Genomic DNA, 17,870 nt, shown 5'->3' with positions numbered 1-17,870 from the left:
GAAAAAAATAGACTAACGATTCAATCTTGGAATGCTGGACTTACTGCATAAAATATTTTCACTGTATTTCTACTAGGAAATACCTTCTTCAATTCTGTTTTTCTTATTAGAACCAACCAAGCCAACTTACTTCGTTTAATATCTGATACTACATTCAGATATGGATCTCAAAAGTCATCCAATTCCCTTTGGTAGGCAAACAAGTTGTTCAGTATACCCAGCCCTGCACCAAACATTATACATTTCCTTGTCATACACATAAAAGCTTTAATTTGAAAGGGAGATATTTTTCATGCTTGGCTCTGACCTTGCAATTCTCTCTGTTCAGGCAAAATTCTGTGTCCAGGAAGACTTGTTCAAACTCTGCTTGTTCTGGGTTCAGCTGCAGGACAAACACCTGTTCAGCCTCTGATCTCTGCTGTTCCTCTTTCCCATGTAAGAAACAAAAGCCATGCAGCACATCTCACTGACAGCAGAAAATTAAATTGCATTCCTTTTTATTGAAGCACATTGTGTTTTCCTCACAGCCTCTACAGAATCATACAAATACCCTTTTTATAGCTTAAGCGCTTTCATATTCCTTTACAGTTTTTATAGTCCTAGCAGCCAACAATATTATGATTGCAAGACAACATATCCAATAAAAGATGGCTACTTTCACTGTAGATTGCAAAAGTAAGGTGTATAATGCTTTATCTTGTAGCTTAAAGTCCCATCTAGTTGTGCGAGGAAAGATCTCAAGCTGTGACTGCCATTTTTGCTTCTGCAACACATAAATTTTATTAGTAGTATCTTCAATTATAAAGTTACACCCTATCAGAAAGGCAAATCTACCTCCTGCTGTTGATGTAAACTGTTTTCATTATTGAGTAGGGTTCGGTCAAGCTGTAATATGAGAGCATTCAGGATGTTCTAAATTTCTGTTAATGAAGTTTAGGATTCTTGCTTTTTTTTTTTCATTTTTCGAACTAATATTTGTTCAAATTTTGCACCTACTGGCTTAAAGAAGGACCAGGACAATACTGTGTTAAACAATACAGAAGACTTGATGAGTAACAGACCCCAGAAAACTTCAAGCAAGCCTTGAGATGACCCAGCATTCAGCATATTCTTGCCTGTTTAAAAACACTGACATACATTTTACAGAATGTTAGGATATTATGAGTTATTTTCAGTAAAACATTCAAAATTAGTGTTTTCATAGGTCAATTTATCTCAAGTACCCTAAATGTTCTCCTGCAGAGAGAATCTAATGCCCAAGCTCTCGTGCACAGACAGTGCATGTGTTAATTCAGTCCTCTGAATTTACTCACTGGCAGAATAAAACTTGAAGAACCACACCTGAACATGTTATCTTTAAAAATAACAAGAATATGTCTAAATCTCAAGAAAAAAGAAAATCTAATACTGTTACTAGAAGTGCAGCAAGCAGAATATGCTGTCATCTGGAGCATGAACATTAGAATGATTCAGAATAATTTCAGTCCTCCATTTAATTTCATGCATTAAAAGAGCACACTCACTTTTCATCTATTAAGAGAACACAAATTTTTGTTCCAGAGCTAGTCAGACCTTGAATTCCTGGGTCTATTTTTAAAAATAAGTTCTTTAAATCAAAATTTTCCCAAATTAGGGCTTAGCAATTGTGATTTGGACACCAAATTCTGATTCGGGTATAACCTCGAAATTCAGATTCTGAATTCAGTTTTTACTCCAAAATAAATCTTTACTCTACATTTTTGTTAACCTGTGCATGTGTATTCCATGCATTAAAATTTGTAGACTGGATGGAGATGTTGGACAAGTGACATGATAGGTTTGTATCCTTACCTATCTGATCAGGTTTGGGGAGGGGTATGACCCCTGACTGTCTAGTCAACTACAATAAAGCCATACACTGTGATCCTTAAATTCAGAAACACCATAGAATGTTCCTGTTAATAGTCAACTTTACTGCAAGATTTGCTACAAATCTGTCCTGGTCAAAACTATGTACCAGTTACACAATTTAAAGTTACCCTATTAAGAAAAGAATTACATTAAATCAATGTCAAAGAAGGTTTGCACAGTTCCCAGTGCAATTCCATTTATAGACTAATTTTCACAATCTAAATGAAATTAATTTTGTAGTCCCAATTTAATTTTAGGTTTACAGGTCAGTTTTGGCACCTACATCTAATGTAAGTAATACATTACATGAACTTTTGATGAATTAGAGGTGCTAGGCATAAACTGTTAATGATCAACACCTCTTTTCACTGTACACTCAGGTACACTGAGAGCAGTGCAGGATCAGAGACCCTTGTGAAAACATCTATTAAATTTCTCTCATTGATATATATTCAAAGAGAACAGGGAAAGGAGAAATGCAAACAGTTCTGTAGAGCATTACAGCTGCAGGACAGAACATACCACCAAAAATGCAGTTCAGGAAGGGTGGGCCCTTGCACATTTTGTTCAAAATACTGCATTCTCCTTTGATCTCAAAAAAAACAGACGTAAGAGTCTGAAGGGAGAGCCCTGGATTCCTGTTTATGCTGGACCACTCAAATCAACAGCATTTATCACTCTTCCATTAAGGGCTTCTGAGTTTCAAGGCAACTGACCTACAAACCTGCATCTGGCCTTTCTCACCTGCTCCGAGGAGGGAGAATGGACACAAGGAGCAACTTTACCCCTAATGCTCTTCTGGGCACCAGCCTTACAACACAGGAGGTGCAGGATGGATATCCATATGTGTGGATGGTACATGAGAACATGAAGTAGAATGTCATTATTGGCTGTATCCACATAAAATACGGCACAGCCACAAGAGGAGTTTTATAGTTGCATTTTCCTTTTGATAAAAATGTGTCTCTTTTCCATGTCTATGTATTAAATATCCATGGTAACAACAGGGGACACCAATCGATTGTATACAGCAAGTGGTGAAAACAACAGTGCAATAAATAGTGAATAAAGGGATAACAAAATAAAGCTCTCTTTTGTTGTATTATCTTTCAGCTGAGAAACGGGAGCTGACCAGTATTTGACACAACTGGGATATTTACATTACTAGTGTCTATGTAATGAATTTGTTCTTACCTTTGATACTGTGTTTTTTACTATGTCATAATAAAATGAAAACAAACCACCACATCAGAACGCCAAGTATAAACCTGTATGCAAAAGCCCAACCATTAGTCTAAAAGCCATTTATTTCTAGACAACAGAAGAAGAAACAAAACTTGTGACTGTGTTTGCACTTTGCTGTTGCAAATGCCCAGTTAAATGTTCCTCCAGACCACCAGCTGCCTTTTTTTGCTATACACAGACCAGGTTTTCTGGTTGCATCCCCAGCTTATCAACCATGACTACCTCTGCAGACTTGAAACAGATCCAGACCCCAGAGTTTTAGTCTCTCATAAAGTAATGGCTCTAAGTAATGGTTCTAAGTACTAACCACAAAACACTTAATTAGCACAAAACATTTAAGACAAAATAGATTCTAAGAACACTACACCAGTCAACACACTTTTCTTCTGTACAACTTACCCTTCTATTGCTGCAGAGAGGAAGGCCCAGCTTCTTCCAGCCTCTTCTGCAAAGTCTCCTCTGTGTAAAATTATTTCTCCCACCTGTCTCTGCCAACTCCATCCTCCTTTCATTTTTAGCACAACCAGACAAACCAGCTGCATCTCTCAGAACTGGAGCTACCATTCCTGTAATTACCACCTCATGGGTTTAGTCACATACAGCTGACACAGGGGAACCACTGAATTGCCTTTTATTCCTTCATCAGCTAGCTCCCCATTAAGTTAGATCAATACATCCATAGAGGAAAGTAATATAAAGTAGTATAGCCCACTGTATAGTAACTTCCTCTCCCCAACCTGGCCACATACAGTGTTCATAAAATTATTACAACTTGGTATTCTTCAGCTATTGCTCAACAGTGGCTACACTGGCAAAAATCAATTCTTCCTTCACAAAAAATATTTCACTAAGCAATAAAAGGGTCAAGCCGTGTCAGATGATTCAGGAAAGAAGACTTCAGCCTCCAGTTTCTGTTGTACTAAGCACAATGCAAAATAAAGATCAATGTGACAAAAGAAGAGCTCATACAAGTAAGCCAATCTTCTGTACACTACTAAGCCACATTAAAAAGCCTTTTAATCCCTTGTATCTGGCAATGCCTGCTGGTTTGAACCCCAGAGAGTTATTTCATTTAGACTCTGTCAGTGAAATCTTTGTAAAGCCATGAATGGCCACCTGATTTTCGTATTTTCCAAGTCTTAATACCAATTCAGCGAGCTGCCCAAGTCCTGTGGATCACCTTTGCACTCAGCAGCCAGGAAATAAACGGGCATGCACACATTCTCTTTGGAAGAGATGTGCAGAACACTTATGAAGGAAATACTCACCCTAAACATCAGTCAGTAGAAGTTTCCTCCTAAATCACACAGATACATGTACTGGCACCTTAAAGCATGGAACTAGCTGATCCTCTCTTCTGCTCAGATTACGAGTTCAAGAGAATCTGCCTCCAAGACTGCCTTTTAGAATAAGACTGTGTTCATGTTAAACACAGACTATGAGTGAACCCAGCCAGACCAGGTGCACTCGTGCAGCAACCCTGCAGTCTGTGGGAGGATCTAACAGGCAGCTGCTCCCAGAAATTCCACTTCCACGGTAAAAATGACCAATTAAGGTGGTATTTTCTACATTGTTTTTTCAAACAGCAAAGATCAGGTCACTCATGCAGAAGAGCTGAATACCCAGGGCTGCTGTGGGAGGAGAATGGCATTTGGCAAGACTGCCTTGGAGACTGTTCACATGAACTACCCAGGACTACTGTGGGAGGAGAATGGCATTTGGCAAGACTGCCTTGGAGACTGTCCACATGAACACCTACTACAGGACAGTAATTACCTGTTTTTCCCCTTGCTAATACTGAGGCTGATAAGCATTGGATCAGTCTTGCGGTTGGATTAAAGGATCTCAAAGAATATTTGCTTCATATTGCAGCAGTTAACTAAGACCTTTGGTGTCCCTGTCACCTGGTAGGAATGGCCATGGTTAAGGCCTCACTGTGTTTCTATGGAGGAAGGCTGGTGAGGGAGCCAAGCAGGATCTGTCCAAACCAAGGATCATTCCGCTTTGTCCTTGGGGAACGTCACAAATCACAATGATCATCATGGCAGGCGGCACCATCTAAAAATGGAAAAGATTATTAGGTCATGTAACACCTGTTCTAGCCAGGGGTGAGACCTACGTTCTCTAAAATGAAGTCTTTCAAACTAATTAAATGTAGTCAGTCCTCATTAAAGATAAACTAGGTTAATATTTATGAGAGGCATTTCTTGTGCTGCGTACTATCTCACCTCACTTAAGGACGTATCTGGAAATATTTTGAAATAGTTTAGCTGACTTCTTCTGATTTTTATTTTTCAGAGTACTCTGAAATCATTCCTATTTATACTTTTGAAAACAGGTTGCTGGCAGAAAGCCAAAATTGTTTAGGCACAAATCATGACCTTCCTTTCAACTGCTATACTCTGACTCAAGGAAACAAATTTCCCTCACCCTGTTTTTGTGAGGAGGGATGGGCAGAGAACTGCCCTATTTTCAACACACCCATAGATCATTATCTGCCCTCTTCCTCAATCCTGGCTCTACAGCAAGGGCTTCCCCCACCCCCAAAAGTGTACATCCTCTTAACCCTGCACTTTCACATCTGTGTTCATCCTGCTCATGTTCGGCTCTACGAGTAGAAGGCCAAGGGTCCCCCAGCTAATGGCTGAGAATATGTACCAAAAAACTTGTCTGAAGCTCTTTAAATGTATGGAATCCATTAGGTGGGCTCTGTTTGTGCCAGGACATTGTTGGATCTAGCCTGCAACTTCAAGTGAAGAGTTTGGTCCAATTCCCATTTATTTCAAGGTCACTTATAATCCTGCAGTAGTATGAATGTAACAGGATGTTAACTGTGAATTGGGGCAAATGTATTTCAGGATTTTTGTAGCCTGCTAAATCCATTCTAAATGCCTAGAATTAGGAGCCTAACTTAAAAAGGGGATTCTGGTTGAAAGGAGCAAAATATGAAACAAGAACTAAGATGTGGTTTCAACAAGGATTTAATTATTCAGGATTATGTAGATGGAGATGCTGCGTAAACAGGACAGAATCTGATGTGTGTGATGTACACGTTCTCATCACTGTCATTTACCAAACCATACATTCCCTTTGGAAGCATCCCAGGCGGCATTAAACCCATCTTCTCGTAACTTGTTCTAGCCCAATTAGTAATTTTATTATTGTTTAATGGCATTTACTTGAATACCTCAGATTTACTGTGCATTAACATCTTGCTTTTGACAAGAATTATCTAAAAAAGTTCTTGGTGTGCTGCAGAATGGAATCAGGCCAGAGAAAGTCTTTCTGTGCACAGCAGTGTCAGTAGGTTTACATTTTCCCTCCTAAAGTGTAACAAATAGTAACCAGTGCTGGAAAACGACGACAGAAAGAGGAATGAAACAGACCAAATTCATCTTCATTGGTTTAGAAACTGGGTCAAGGCCAGTGCTGAGAGCACTACTTCTGGGTAAATAAAGATGCAGCAACACCCCATCCCGTGTGTACAGCACCCACACGAGTCCGGGCCGTCCCGGGGGGCCCTGCGGGGTGAGTGCGGCGGGACGGCGGTGACAGCGGCTCCGACCCGCCCCGGCTCACACACGGAACGGCTTCTTCCACCGCGACCGGGACAGCCCTGCGGGCCGAGGACAGGGACGGGAGCTCCGACCGGAGCATCGCACTCACCTGGCGTGCTGCCCGCGGCAGGGGCCGGGCGGGGTCGGCCCCTCCGTTCCCCCCGCGGCATCTCCGATGTCCGAGCGCAGGACGCGCCACCGCCCAGCCGGCGGCCGCTCTCCAGCTCCCTCTCGCCTTCCTCCCACCGGCCTCTCCCTCCGGCAGCCCGGGCTGTTTGTTTGCTCAGCGAGCCCCCGCGAACCATCGCGCGGGGCCAGGGCAGCGCCCGCGGGCGGGGCTCGCCCTGTTCCCCCCCGCCTGGGAGGAGCGAGCGCGGCGGGCGCGGGGCGGCGGCGGGGGGAGGGCAGGATTTAAACGAAGGGCGGTGACACCGCACAAAAGATTTCGATAGGCTCAAGTGAGGTTACAGCAAAGGCAGCGGGGCGGGGGAGCTCCCCCAGAGCCGTGCAGCGTCTGGCCGGCAGCGCCGTCGCAGCCACCGCTTCCCAGTAGTTTGTCTGAAAGCCTGAGAAAGGGAATTTAAACGAAGATTTCCGTTCCCTCTTCTTTTTTTTTTCTTTTTTTTTCCTCCCTGGGAGTTGGCGGCTCAGCCAGGGAAGATGGCAGGAGGAGCGCAAGGCCGAGCGGGTCGCAGCATCCGCGGCCGCAGCCCGCGGCCCCCACCCCTGTGCGCGGGGAGAGCCTGAGCTGGTGCGGCGGCCACGGCGGGATCGGCGCGGAGGGCCCGGGGCGCAGGGGATGGACCACGGCGGGGACCGAGCGCGCAGCGGCCGCGTGAATGATCGCGGCAGGAAGGAGTGAGGCAGCGGCAAAGGAAGGGGAGCGGATCCGCCCGCCCGCCCCAGCACCCGGATCCGGTGGAGCTTTTTTCCCCCCTCTTTCTTCTTTTTTTTTTTTTTTCCCTTCCCACCGCTGTCCCCCGTGTGCCGGCTCCCCGCCGTGCCCTTGTGCGCTGCCGGCCCGGCTCCCCGCGGGTGCGCGGCGGGGCCGTGCGGGGCGGGCGGGCCACACCCTCAGCGGCGCTTCCTGCGAGCCGCGGCCGCGGCGGGCGCCGGGGGCGGCACATGGTGCGCAGCCGCCGCCCCTCCGGCCCCTGCGAGCTGCGCCCGGCGGGCGCTCCCCGACCTGAGGCGCCGGGGGCGCGGTAGCAACTTGGAGGGCTCTGCCCCTGCCCCAACTCCGCGCGGCGGCGGCGCGTCCCCGAGGTATTCCCGCCTGCTAAAGGGAACTTCGCGCAGGATCCCCGCAGCCGGCGAGCACGGACGACGCGGTGGAAGGGAGACGAGCCAGCGTGCGAAAAGGAAAGGAGAAAAATAGATATTTGTAACTAAAGGATGCCCGACCGGGGCCCGTGGGCGCCACGGGAGCGCCGCCCCGCCGCGGGAGCGCCGTAGGAGCGGAGGCTGGAGCGGGGCGGGCGCCCCGGCCGAGCTCGCTCCCCGCAGCAGCGGCAGCCCCGGCGCCCAGAGCCTTTTCTTGCCTCCCGGCGATTAATGGAATGATGTTGCGGAAAAGGCAGAGCGATCCTGCCGGGCTCTGTCGGGACTGCTCGGGCGGCGGAGGCGGCGGCAGCGGGGTAGCGAGCGGCATGCGAGTGCCCCCCCGGCGCTATGGCTAGCGGTGGCTCCGGCAAGTCCAGCAGCGAGGTCTCCGGCGGCGGCATCCCCAGCAGCAGCTCCCTGCAGAGGAAGAAGCTCATCTCTATCTGCGACCACTGCAAGATCAAGATGCAACTGGTGGCCGATCTGCTTCTGCTGTCGAGCGAGACCAGGCCGGTGAACACCGAGAGTCTGTCTGTCTTCGGTGAGTCCTTTGAGAAGTGCAGGGACACGATCATTGCCAGGACCAAAGGACTCTCCATCTTGACCCATGACGTCCAGAGCCAGCTCAACATGGGACGCTTCGGGGAGGTGGGGGAAAGCCTGATGGAGATGGGGGAGCTGGTGGTCTCCCTGACCGAATGCTCTGCCCACGCTGCCTACCTGGCTGCAGTGGAGACTCCGGGAGCCCAGCCTGCTATGCCTGGCTTGGTGGATCGCTACAAAGTGACCCGATGTAGGCATGAGGTGGAGCACGGCTGCGGGGTCTTGAAGACCACCCCTTTGGCAGATATGAGCCCTCAGCTCCTGCTGGAGGTTTCTCAGAACATGTCCAAGAACTTGAAATTCTTGACAGATGCCTGTGTGCTGGCCAGTGAGAAATCCAAGGATAAATTTGCTAAGGAGCAATTCAAACTCAGTGTCAAATGTATGAGCACCAGCGCCTCTGCCCTCTTGGCGTGTGTCAAGGAGGTCAAGACCTCACCCAGTGAGCTGACCAGGAACCGGTGCGTCTTGTTCAGTGGACCTTTGGTGCAGTCTGTCTATGCTCTGGTGGGCTTTGCCACTGAGCCCCAGTTTTTGGGTAAAGCTGCCACCATTAATCCAGAGGGCAAAGCTGTGCAAACTGCCATCCTAGGAGGAGCCATGAGTGTGGTATCTGCTTGTGTGCTCCTGACCCAATGCCTCAGGGATATAGCCCAACACCCTGAAAGTAGCACCAAAATGAGTGAATACAGGGAAAGGTTGAGGAACTCAGCTTGCGCCGTCTCGGATGGTTGCAATCTGCTATCTCAGGCACTAAGAGAAAGATCTTCACCCAGGACTTTACCGCCAGTGAACTCCAATTCTGTGAATTAACCCCCACATCTATTTAGATCCCAGTCATTGCTAAAGGAAAATAATATCCCACCTCCTCACCCTTTTTTTGTATACCAAAGAATTTGCTTGGATGAGCCCAATCCTTTGATTTCATGTGGCGAAGAAGCAGAACTTATTCAAACTATATGTACTAATAAAGGTAGCCAGTTTTGGCTTCTTTTTATTTTACTTTAAAGTTAAGCAAGTATCTGCAGATAAATTTTTCTTTATTCAACAAGGTCTTCACACAAATGGTAATAACTGTTTCAAAGTTTTTATATTTGGGGAGGTGGGGGTATCTTAAAGGAGAAAAAAAAAGAGCTTTAATCGCGCTGGGTGCGGTTTTTAAAGTTTGTCTTGTCTTGTCTTCCGAAATTTCCCTTCTAAATTTTACTGTTCAGTTGTGCAGGAAAAAGGTTACCTCAGTTCTCATTTGAAAAAATGAAAAAACCCAACAACACATAGATGATGGATGTAGCTACTATTTTGTTTGTTTTTGTTTTGTATGACTTTTTTATTTTGCATCAAGTGTTAGGTTAGAAGTGCTTTTGGTGTGTAGGAGTGGAAGGATTGGAGGTTGTGATTATGTTTTCCATGTGTTGATTTCCAAACTGGGGGAAAAGCTACTGTGAGTGTTTAAACAAACAAACAAAATTACACTATAACAAAAGTGATTTTTAATTTTTTTCCAATGTCAGTTTTTATCTTGCATGTACTGGAGTATTTATTTCATCTATTAAAATGTTATGTTTCTCAGATGCCTTTCTGTGAATCTCTTAATACTTGAATAATTGAACAACTAGGCCTGTTTGCATTGTATGTCATTTTCCTCAGGGAATGGGTGGTACAAACGTAACTGGAGTTCTAGACAGCAGCATACAAGCTTCAATTCAGTTCTTTTATTTTCATAAGTACTGTCCCTCCCCCAGTACTACCCCTCCTCCTCAGGAGCCTCTTGACAGAGCTCCTCCAGTTGTATCTGTGGACAGCTGGGCAGTGCTACATGCACTGGGATTGCTTGGCATTGGGATCGCTCTGCACTGGCATTGCTCTGCAGAGCACTGGTGGTGTCTGCATCAGGGCACAGCCTGCCTTTGTTTGTCTTTATCAGCATGCTGTGTTAACTTTTGAGTTTTGTGTTCTAATTCTTGCTGATGTTGTGGGCTATTTATGTGTTCAGTTTTTGACTTTCCATATCATTCCATGAAAGACTACACTGCTGGATGGCCCTGCATGTTCTGTGTGTCTGCTTGGGATTGTGAAGGTTTGCCAAAGTAGGGCCTTTAATTCTTCAGAGGTTTGTGTTGTAGCTCCTCAGTAGAGTTTTGTGTCAAAGCAGATTGAGGTTGATGTTGTAGATTACAGGAAAAGATAGCTATCTTTCAAGGCCCAGTCCACCTCCAGGTGAATTCCTTGGGAATTAACAGTGGACTGTAGTGCATACTGCCCTAGTTGCAGTGATGAATTTTTTCAGCCTGGTCTTTGTGGACCTGTGGGATCTGTTGCCTGAGATAAATAGAAGAGTGAGTCTTAGGCAAGGAGATTTTGTTTGACTACCCTGGTCCATTGCATAACTTTTTAAAGATCTGCACATTGAACAATGTTGAAAGCTGTTGGAGAATGTACCTTACAAATGTTACCGTGGCTTCAATCTCAACAAGTACTGTCCTATTCGTTCCTTTGAAGAAGGAAACCTTTGGGGTTTGGGTATGGAACAGCCCTGGACTAGTGAAAAGTCTTCTATTTATAGCATTATTATTTCTCTTGCAGATGATGCTTTTAATTAAGGGGAGTGAAACTTTACTGGATAGTGAACAAATAAATATGTTGGAAGAGATACAAGATAAGCTATATCCATATCTGCAAGGTTAGAGAAAAAGAATTACTTGACTTAAATACAGCAGACCTTAGTATTAGGTTTTGTTTATATTTAAATGTAACTTTTCTGACTTCAGTGAATTGTGTGAAGAAGACTTTTGTCATAATCACTCCAGGCTACGTTCCTGTGGGTTGTGACTTTTGTCACCATGCTGTCCCTGATGCCCTGTGAGCCCAGCAGTATGTGCTGCAGAGGCACGGATGTCCACATCTGTACAGTGTAGTATACAAGTGTAAAAGTACTCATACTGTTTTGAATAAGCAAATCCATGCACATGATGTTCTAACTTTGACTTAGATCCCTCCACAGATACTTCCTCAGAGGCTCTCACGTGTGTGCACAAACGTTTTCCCATCTGTGTGGCAGGAACAGCTGTAGGACTCTGGAGGGATTCAGAGGAGGTCAAGGCCATCTACAGGGAGGTCCTGTGGTGTTTGGGGTTGTCTGCCCTTTGTATCTCCTTGCCTCATAGTGTGTCTTGGTGGAAGCCCAGATACCCTCCCAGCTGACCGTTCCTTTTTTTTCCACAGTCACTCTGAGGGGAAGGAGGAAAAAGGGACTGTAACAAACATAATGCTTTCAGGATGTACTATCTTCTGCGGCCGCAGACAGGAGGTGAGGAACCAGCTCCACCCTTCCTTTGCACAGATCCTGGATGGTGCAGAACTTCGTGTGGGACGTGCAGGGATGGTGCTGAGGAGCTGCAGGGCAGTGCTGTGCAGGGAGGGCACATGGCATCCTTTAGCTCCAGGTCTTTTAAGTTACTGTGACCTACATTGATGAGGCCTCCTTGCAGATACAAACCAGAGGATTCTGAAGGGCAGCTCTGCAGCGTGTCTTGACAAATAAAAGTAATGTCCCACTGGCTCTTTTGATGTTTCTACTTAATAATTTTTGGTGCTGCTGAAATAATTAGATTCTTTTTGATTCATTTATACGTTATTGAGGTTATATGGATCACAGCACAGCCTCCTGATTACCTCTGCATATGAAAGGCAATATATTATTAGTGATGATAGTGCTGATTGTTGTGGTACGATCTTGTTTTAAGTGGTTTAGTGCAATTTTTGTTTTAACAAGGATACTGCAAATTCTTTCCCCCTTTCTTACTATATTTTGAAGCGAGGTAGATGCATACATATATAAATAAGGACAGACCTTCTTTTCATTTAACACTGAGGGAAAACAAACTACTCTAGATCTCCCTTTACTTTTGAGCTGTGTGAGTTTTGGAAAGATTAAGTTTTATAAAATAAAATGTGACATGTAGCCAGGCCATGATTTTACTTAACAGGCTGATTAAATGTCTAAACATATATATGTATATATATAAATAGTAAATTCATCAAAGTAACTTACTGTGACATTTTAAAACAATAGTAATTTTAACAGTTCGAAATGTTCAGTCATTTCTTTCAAGAGCAGAACTCGCACAAAGGGAGCCATGAGCTGCTCCCTGACCTCAGCTCAAAATCTATGCTATTCATGTAATAAGTACAGCAAAGTTAAAAACAAAGGCTTTTGATACGAAGAAGCAACGATTAACAGAAAAATGTCTATATATACATATGTGTATTGTGGCATTTTCTAAGCTGAAAGAGTGGAGTTCCATCACTAAGTATGAACATACATTATTTTAAATGCTGTAGTGCCACATTTATAAAGACTTAATTTATATTGTGATAATTTATTTGGAATTTATTCCTATAGAATATTAATTCTGATACAAGACATTATTTTAGTAAGTATATTCATGTTTGTTTACTTTGTACTCTCTGGGACAGAAAAAATACAAAATGGGCAGGTTTTCAGGATGCACTCGCAGGCCCCATCAAGGTCACTGATTATCACTTGGCATCCTATTTCAGGCCCTTGTTGCCCAAATGCTTACACACCATTTAGGTCAGCAAGTAGTGTCACTATTTCAACATGAGCTTTGACAAGCATGAGACATGTTTTCTGATCTGGAATCTGGATGATTTTGACAGAAGAATAGATTTTGGAGTGTTTATATCACATATGTAATAGATTATTAGTGCATTTAATAAAAGGGTTAACTTATTTCTAAAGACATTATGCAATGCACATTTGTAGCCAAAAACAACACTATCCCCACCAAAAGAGAACTAAGCTTATTTCTTAAATGTAATCATTTTTTAATAGGGAAGAAGTTGTCACCTTTCAAGTGTCTGTGGATTTGATACTATCTTTTTACTGCTGTTTCAGCATAGGGAAGTTCCTTATTGATGTAATACAGCAGCTGAATCTCTGAGTTTGAGATCAGAGCAATGTGTTTTCTGATTTTGAAAACAAGTATGTTTTGTAAGACAACCAGTAAACTAGCAGGAAAATGCTATTGAAAAGCAAGTGTACTATTTAAGGGAACTTGCAAATGTAAAGCCATGTTATTTTTCAAAACTAAGCAAAAAAGGACCATGGTTCAGATAATTCCCTTTACTTTTTACCACAGGAAATGATCAAAGTAGCAGAAAATCTGCTCCTTTTGGCCAAACTTCTGTCAGAGACAGAAGGGGTCGAGCCAACACATGGTGTATGCAGTCTTGCAGCAAGAGGGAATGTGGCTGATGGGAAAGGAGGTGGGACCAGAGAAAATCTGTAGGGCAATACCTCTTATTAAACCCACAGGAATTTTCCTGTTCTAGATAAAACAGAGGCTGATCCAATAAAGCAAACCTCAAACAACACAACCTTTCTTTCCGGGCTGCTGGAAGCCTGTGAATGAGGACGTGGGGTGGGAACGTTTGGGATGCTCTGCGTGGAGCAGCTGTGCTGCTGAAGGGAACCAAGAGTCTCTAGGGTGGCCCTAAGATGTGTGAGAAGTACAGGCACAATGTGTACCTGCCAGAACAGTTTGGTGGGAAACAAAGGGGTTGGGTTTTATCTTTCTTTTTGCTTTCTTCCCTATCAGGGTCTTTCCAGACTTTACAAGCAGAAGCAGATGGCAGGGGCCAGTGCATTTTACTTCTTTGTTCTTGCTGCCTGTGAAAGGTGCCAGATGGGCAATGATAAAGATAGAAATTCTCTTCCTGTAGCCCAGGGATAGTGGAAAATGCAGAGCTTCAAGGCTGCCCTATCCTCACAGGATTACCATAACATGTTTTTTTGGGCCCTCTGTTTCACTCTTTGATTTTTTGCCAAGAAACTGCCAGAGAATCCCATTGGCAACTTGATGGGGGAATGGAGAACCATTAAGATATTTCCCATGGGACACCAAACCACCACCGTGTTTAGATCACTCACAAATGGGCCAAAAAGTAGCTGGGCTAGGTATGAAATGCAAGGCCAGACCCTTCATATGACTAAATCAAAAAATTGAATACTGTGTGATCTGAGAGGTGTTTATTTACTTGGAAATTAGAATTATCAAAAATTTTATACAGAGTAGTTCAGAGGTATATTTAATTAACATAATTAGAAGCAGTATTCTGAAACATTGTCTGAATAAAGACAGACATCTATGGACATGAAGGGCCTCATCTATGACTCAATGAAATCTGTGTAATTAAATAGTAATGTTTTCCAAACTATTTAAAAATGTTAAGGGTTGTTTTGTGGGACAAAGCAAGGCATTTCATATTGATTTTCATTAATCTAAATGTTTTCCTAGAACTTGTTTTATTGTATTAGAGTCCTTTGAACCTAAGGGGCTTTTTTGTTTTGTTTTGTTTTGTTTTTAAACCACACAGTGTATGATGCTATATTTCAGCAAAGTCAAAAGCAGCATTTAAGGATTAATGCAGAGATTCCTGGGGTCTTTTGTCAGCTTGCCAGCCTCTTGTTCCTGTTCTAACTTAATTTTTTATAATTTCCTTTTATGTTAATAAAGGCTTCTTGTGGCTGTAAAAGTTGAAGTTGTCTCACTCCATAGACAGCCTGGTTCTTATGTAGATACTATTTAGATTATTTAGAAATCCTGCTGGTTGCCAGATGGAGCTCTTTTGGGTTTTATGTTAAATACTTGGAAAGTGAAATAGCTTGATTTTCCTCTCCTCTCTCCCTTCCTCTCTCAACAAAATAAATAAATACTTGAAAAGAGATTACCAACAAGTTCCTTAGCTTGAGTTTCAAAACCAAATTAGTTTGAAGTGAAGAGACTACAAGTATGAGATACCTCAGAGTAGTTGGGTTTTGGTAGAGTTTGACTTATAAACCAAGATTTTAAACTGCCAGTTTTGTTTGGGCAGCAGGAACCTGAACTTTAGTCTAAGGATAAAGAATCCTGAGAAGCGGAGAACACAGCCCTGAATCCTGCAGTAGCATTTCTTGCAGGATCTGGGCCTGAGGTGGAAACCCCTTGGACTGCAGTGGCTGTTTGCATTGCTGGAAATGGCTGGCAGGGTGTGGTTCCGTGCTGGGCTGGGCTGCTGCGAGCCATCTGCATCCTGGGATTAGTTTAACCAGCCTTTGGGTGACAGAGTCTCTATGGTAGCTCCGGTGTCTCCCACTCCCTGCTCTGAACATTTGAGTGAGTCAGTGAGGAGGAGAGATTTGACATCAGGTTCTCCATCACCAGCATGGCATCACCATCACAGCATGGGCATGAGGTGCCCATTCTGATGCCAGGGTGGGCTCATAATGGGGTATTTTGCAAATGCTGTTATTCCCCTGAACTTTGGGGTGCTCCACTCTTCAGCTCATTCTATCAGTTGAGTTCACAGGGTCTGTGTTAGTGCACAGAACACCAGCAGCAGAGCCAGGCCAGCTATGGTGGGCTTTCTTTGGATTTTAGTAATTGTGAGGCTTCATTTGGTTGAAATTCACACAAACTGCTGAGTAGGAATATTTCTCAAAACCTCAGTGCCTGTTGGGCACTGTGGCACTGATGAACTGAGGGGACCTCTGTTTCTTAATGTATACAAGACATTCCCTCAGGTCATGCAGAAGTTGCTTGGGAAGCACTGGGAGTCAGTGTCCCACTAATCATAATTCTGCTGTTGCCAATTTAGAAAATGTTAATAGAGCAATTTTGGCCTCCAGGGTTATGTTTTTAAAGTACAGAGTAAAAATTTGTCCTTTTCTAGTAAATTTTTTTCCATATGTATTGATTCTGTCTGGTTGACATTACATGTAGGAAGTGTCTCGAATCACCAGGCATGCTATTCAGGTGTACTTTGGGCCCTGTTTGCATTCTGAACATGCATACTATGGAAAAAAGTAAGAAACGTCAGCTAGATCTACATGTGGCGTGTGACAAATTATAGGCCCTGTAGCACTTGTGAACTGGCATGCAGTTATTGCTCTGCTCTTACTTAAATTCCTCAAATTTAGTTGTTGTTAAAAGCTTTCTGTTTAAAAATTTACTATGGAATCCATCTGTTCTGGCAATGTTATAGTCATAGTTCAAAAACTTTATCCGCTCATCATTTTAAAGTAGTCATTGGTCTGAAACTTTTTAATCTTTGGGTCTGGCTTAAAAAACAAAAAGGAAATTGAGCCATATAATTCAGTTTTAGTATTTCTGAAAGCTTTAAAGCTAATGAGTTGACCTATTTTTAAATTACAGAGCATGGAAAAATAGTGGGTGCATTCTTTTGCATGTTGAAGTCAGCTATTGTTCCTCTGCTCATAATTAAAAACTCCCTGTTTAGAAACTCATATTGGTCCTAGGCATTGCAAGAAAGTCTGTAAGTGAAACTGTCTGCATGAAATTTCCTTAATACTGACCTTAGGACAGACTCATTCAGAATAATCTTGTCTTGTCTTGTGTTAGGGGAATTTGTCCCAACAGTCTGTAAATGGAGCTGGCAGCATCTGAGCAGGCTGAAGAGCAGTTGTTGAAGTGAGCAGTACAAGCTCCACAGACATGAGAACTATCTTTGAAACTTCGGAGATAGGTGCTGCTGGCAGGGGCACTGCAGGCTGTAATACTCTCAGAAAGTTAACAGTGAAATACAGGACTGAAAAAAAACTGTGAGCAAGAGAGGTTTATTTGAAAGTGAGGGTACAACCTACAGTCCTCAATAGGAAAAAATTAAAATATTTGGACAGAGCTCTGATAGTATTTAGAGGCTTAACTCACACTGATTTTCAGTGGGAGCTATGTCTGGATATTTTGTGGACCTGGTCATTTGTGATGAACATTGAATGTCTGTGGTTTTAAAATTCATTATAGGATGTTGTGGTAGAGTTTTACTGAAACTCTATAAAGAAAGGAAATTTGCAGCTGAAGTACCAACATGGGCCATAATTCTGTTCTTACCATCCTGACCTTTCCCTATTGGTTACAAACTCTTGTTATCCTTGTAGGTGCCCTGGCTGGAGAGCAGCCTGAGGCCCAGCTCTACCTCGTGTGTCCCATGTGTTTGCCAGGTGCCAGTGTTGTGGATCTTACTTTCACTTCAGAATCACAGGTTTCACCTTCGCCCTTCCACCCTATGCTCCTGGTGCCACACCCAGATGTGGAAGAGAGATCCTGTTGTATTCTGTGCATGTTCTTCCCATCCAGGCCATGTACAGGCAGACAGTTGTGTCAACCAAGGGCCAGATGGCATTAGGAACATACCTGTTCTCTCCATATGCAAATTTCAGCTACCTCAGCA

The 17,870-nt window shown here is 43.7% G+C and overlaps 1 protein-coding gene across 1 annotated transcript; it reads left to right on the top strand.

Annotated features, from left to right (window-relative positions):
• Window positions 1-7,109: 7,109 nt before the first annotated feature.
• Window positions 7,110-10,189, top strand: TLNRD1 (talin rod domain containing 1). Its single transcript, XM_071568004.1, has one exon. The coding sequence runs from the start codon at window positions 8,364-8,366 to the stop codon at window positions 9,429-9,431; it is 1,068 nt and encodes a 355-aa protein (XP_071424105.1). The 5' UTR covers window positions 7,110-8,363; the 3' UTR covers window positions 9,432-10,189.
• Window positions 10,190-17,870: the final 7,681 nt, after the last annotated feature.

This window comes from Pithys albifrons, chromosome 13, assembly GCF_047495875.1.
Source record: "Pithys albifrons albifrons isolate INPA30051 chromosome 13, PitAlb_v1, whole genome shotgun sequence".
NCBI classification, from domain to species: domain Eukaryota; kingdom Metazoa; phylum Chordata; class Aves; order Passeriformes; family Thamnophilidae; genus Pithys; species Pithys albifrons.
The sequence above is the reverse complement of the archived record's forward strand: the minus strand, read 5'-3'. Positions and strand labels throughout refer to the sequence as shown.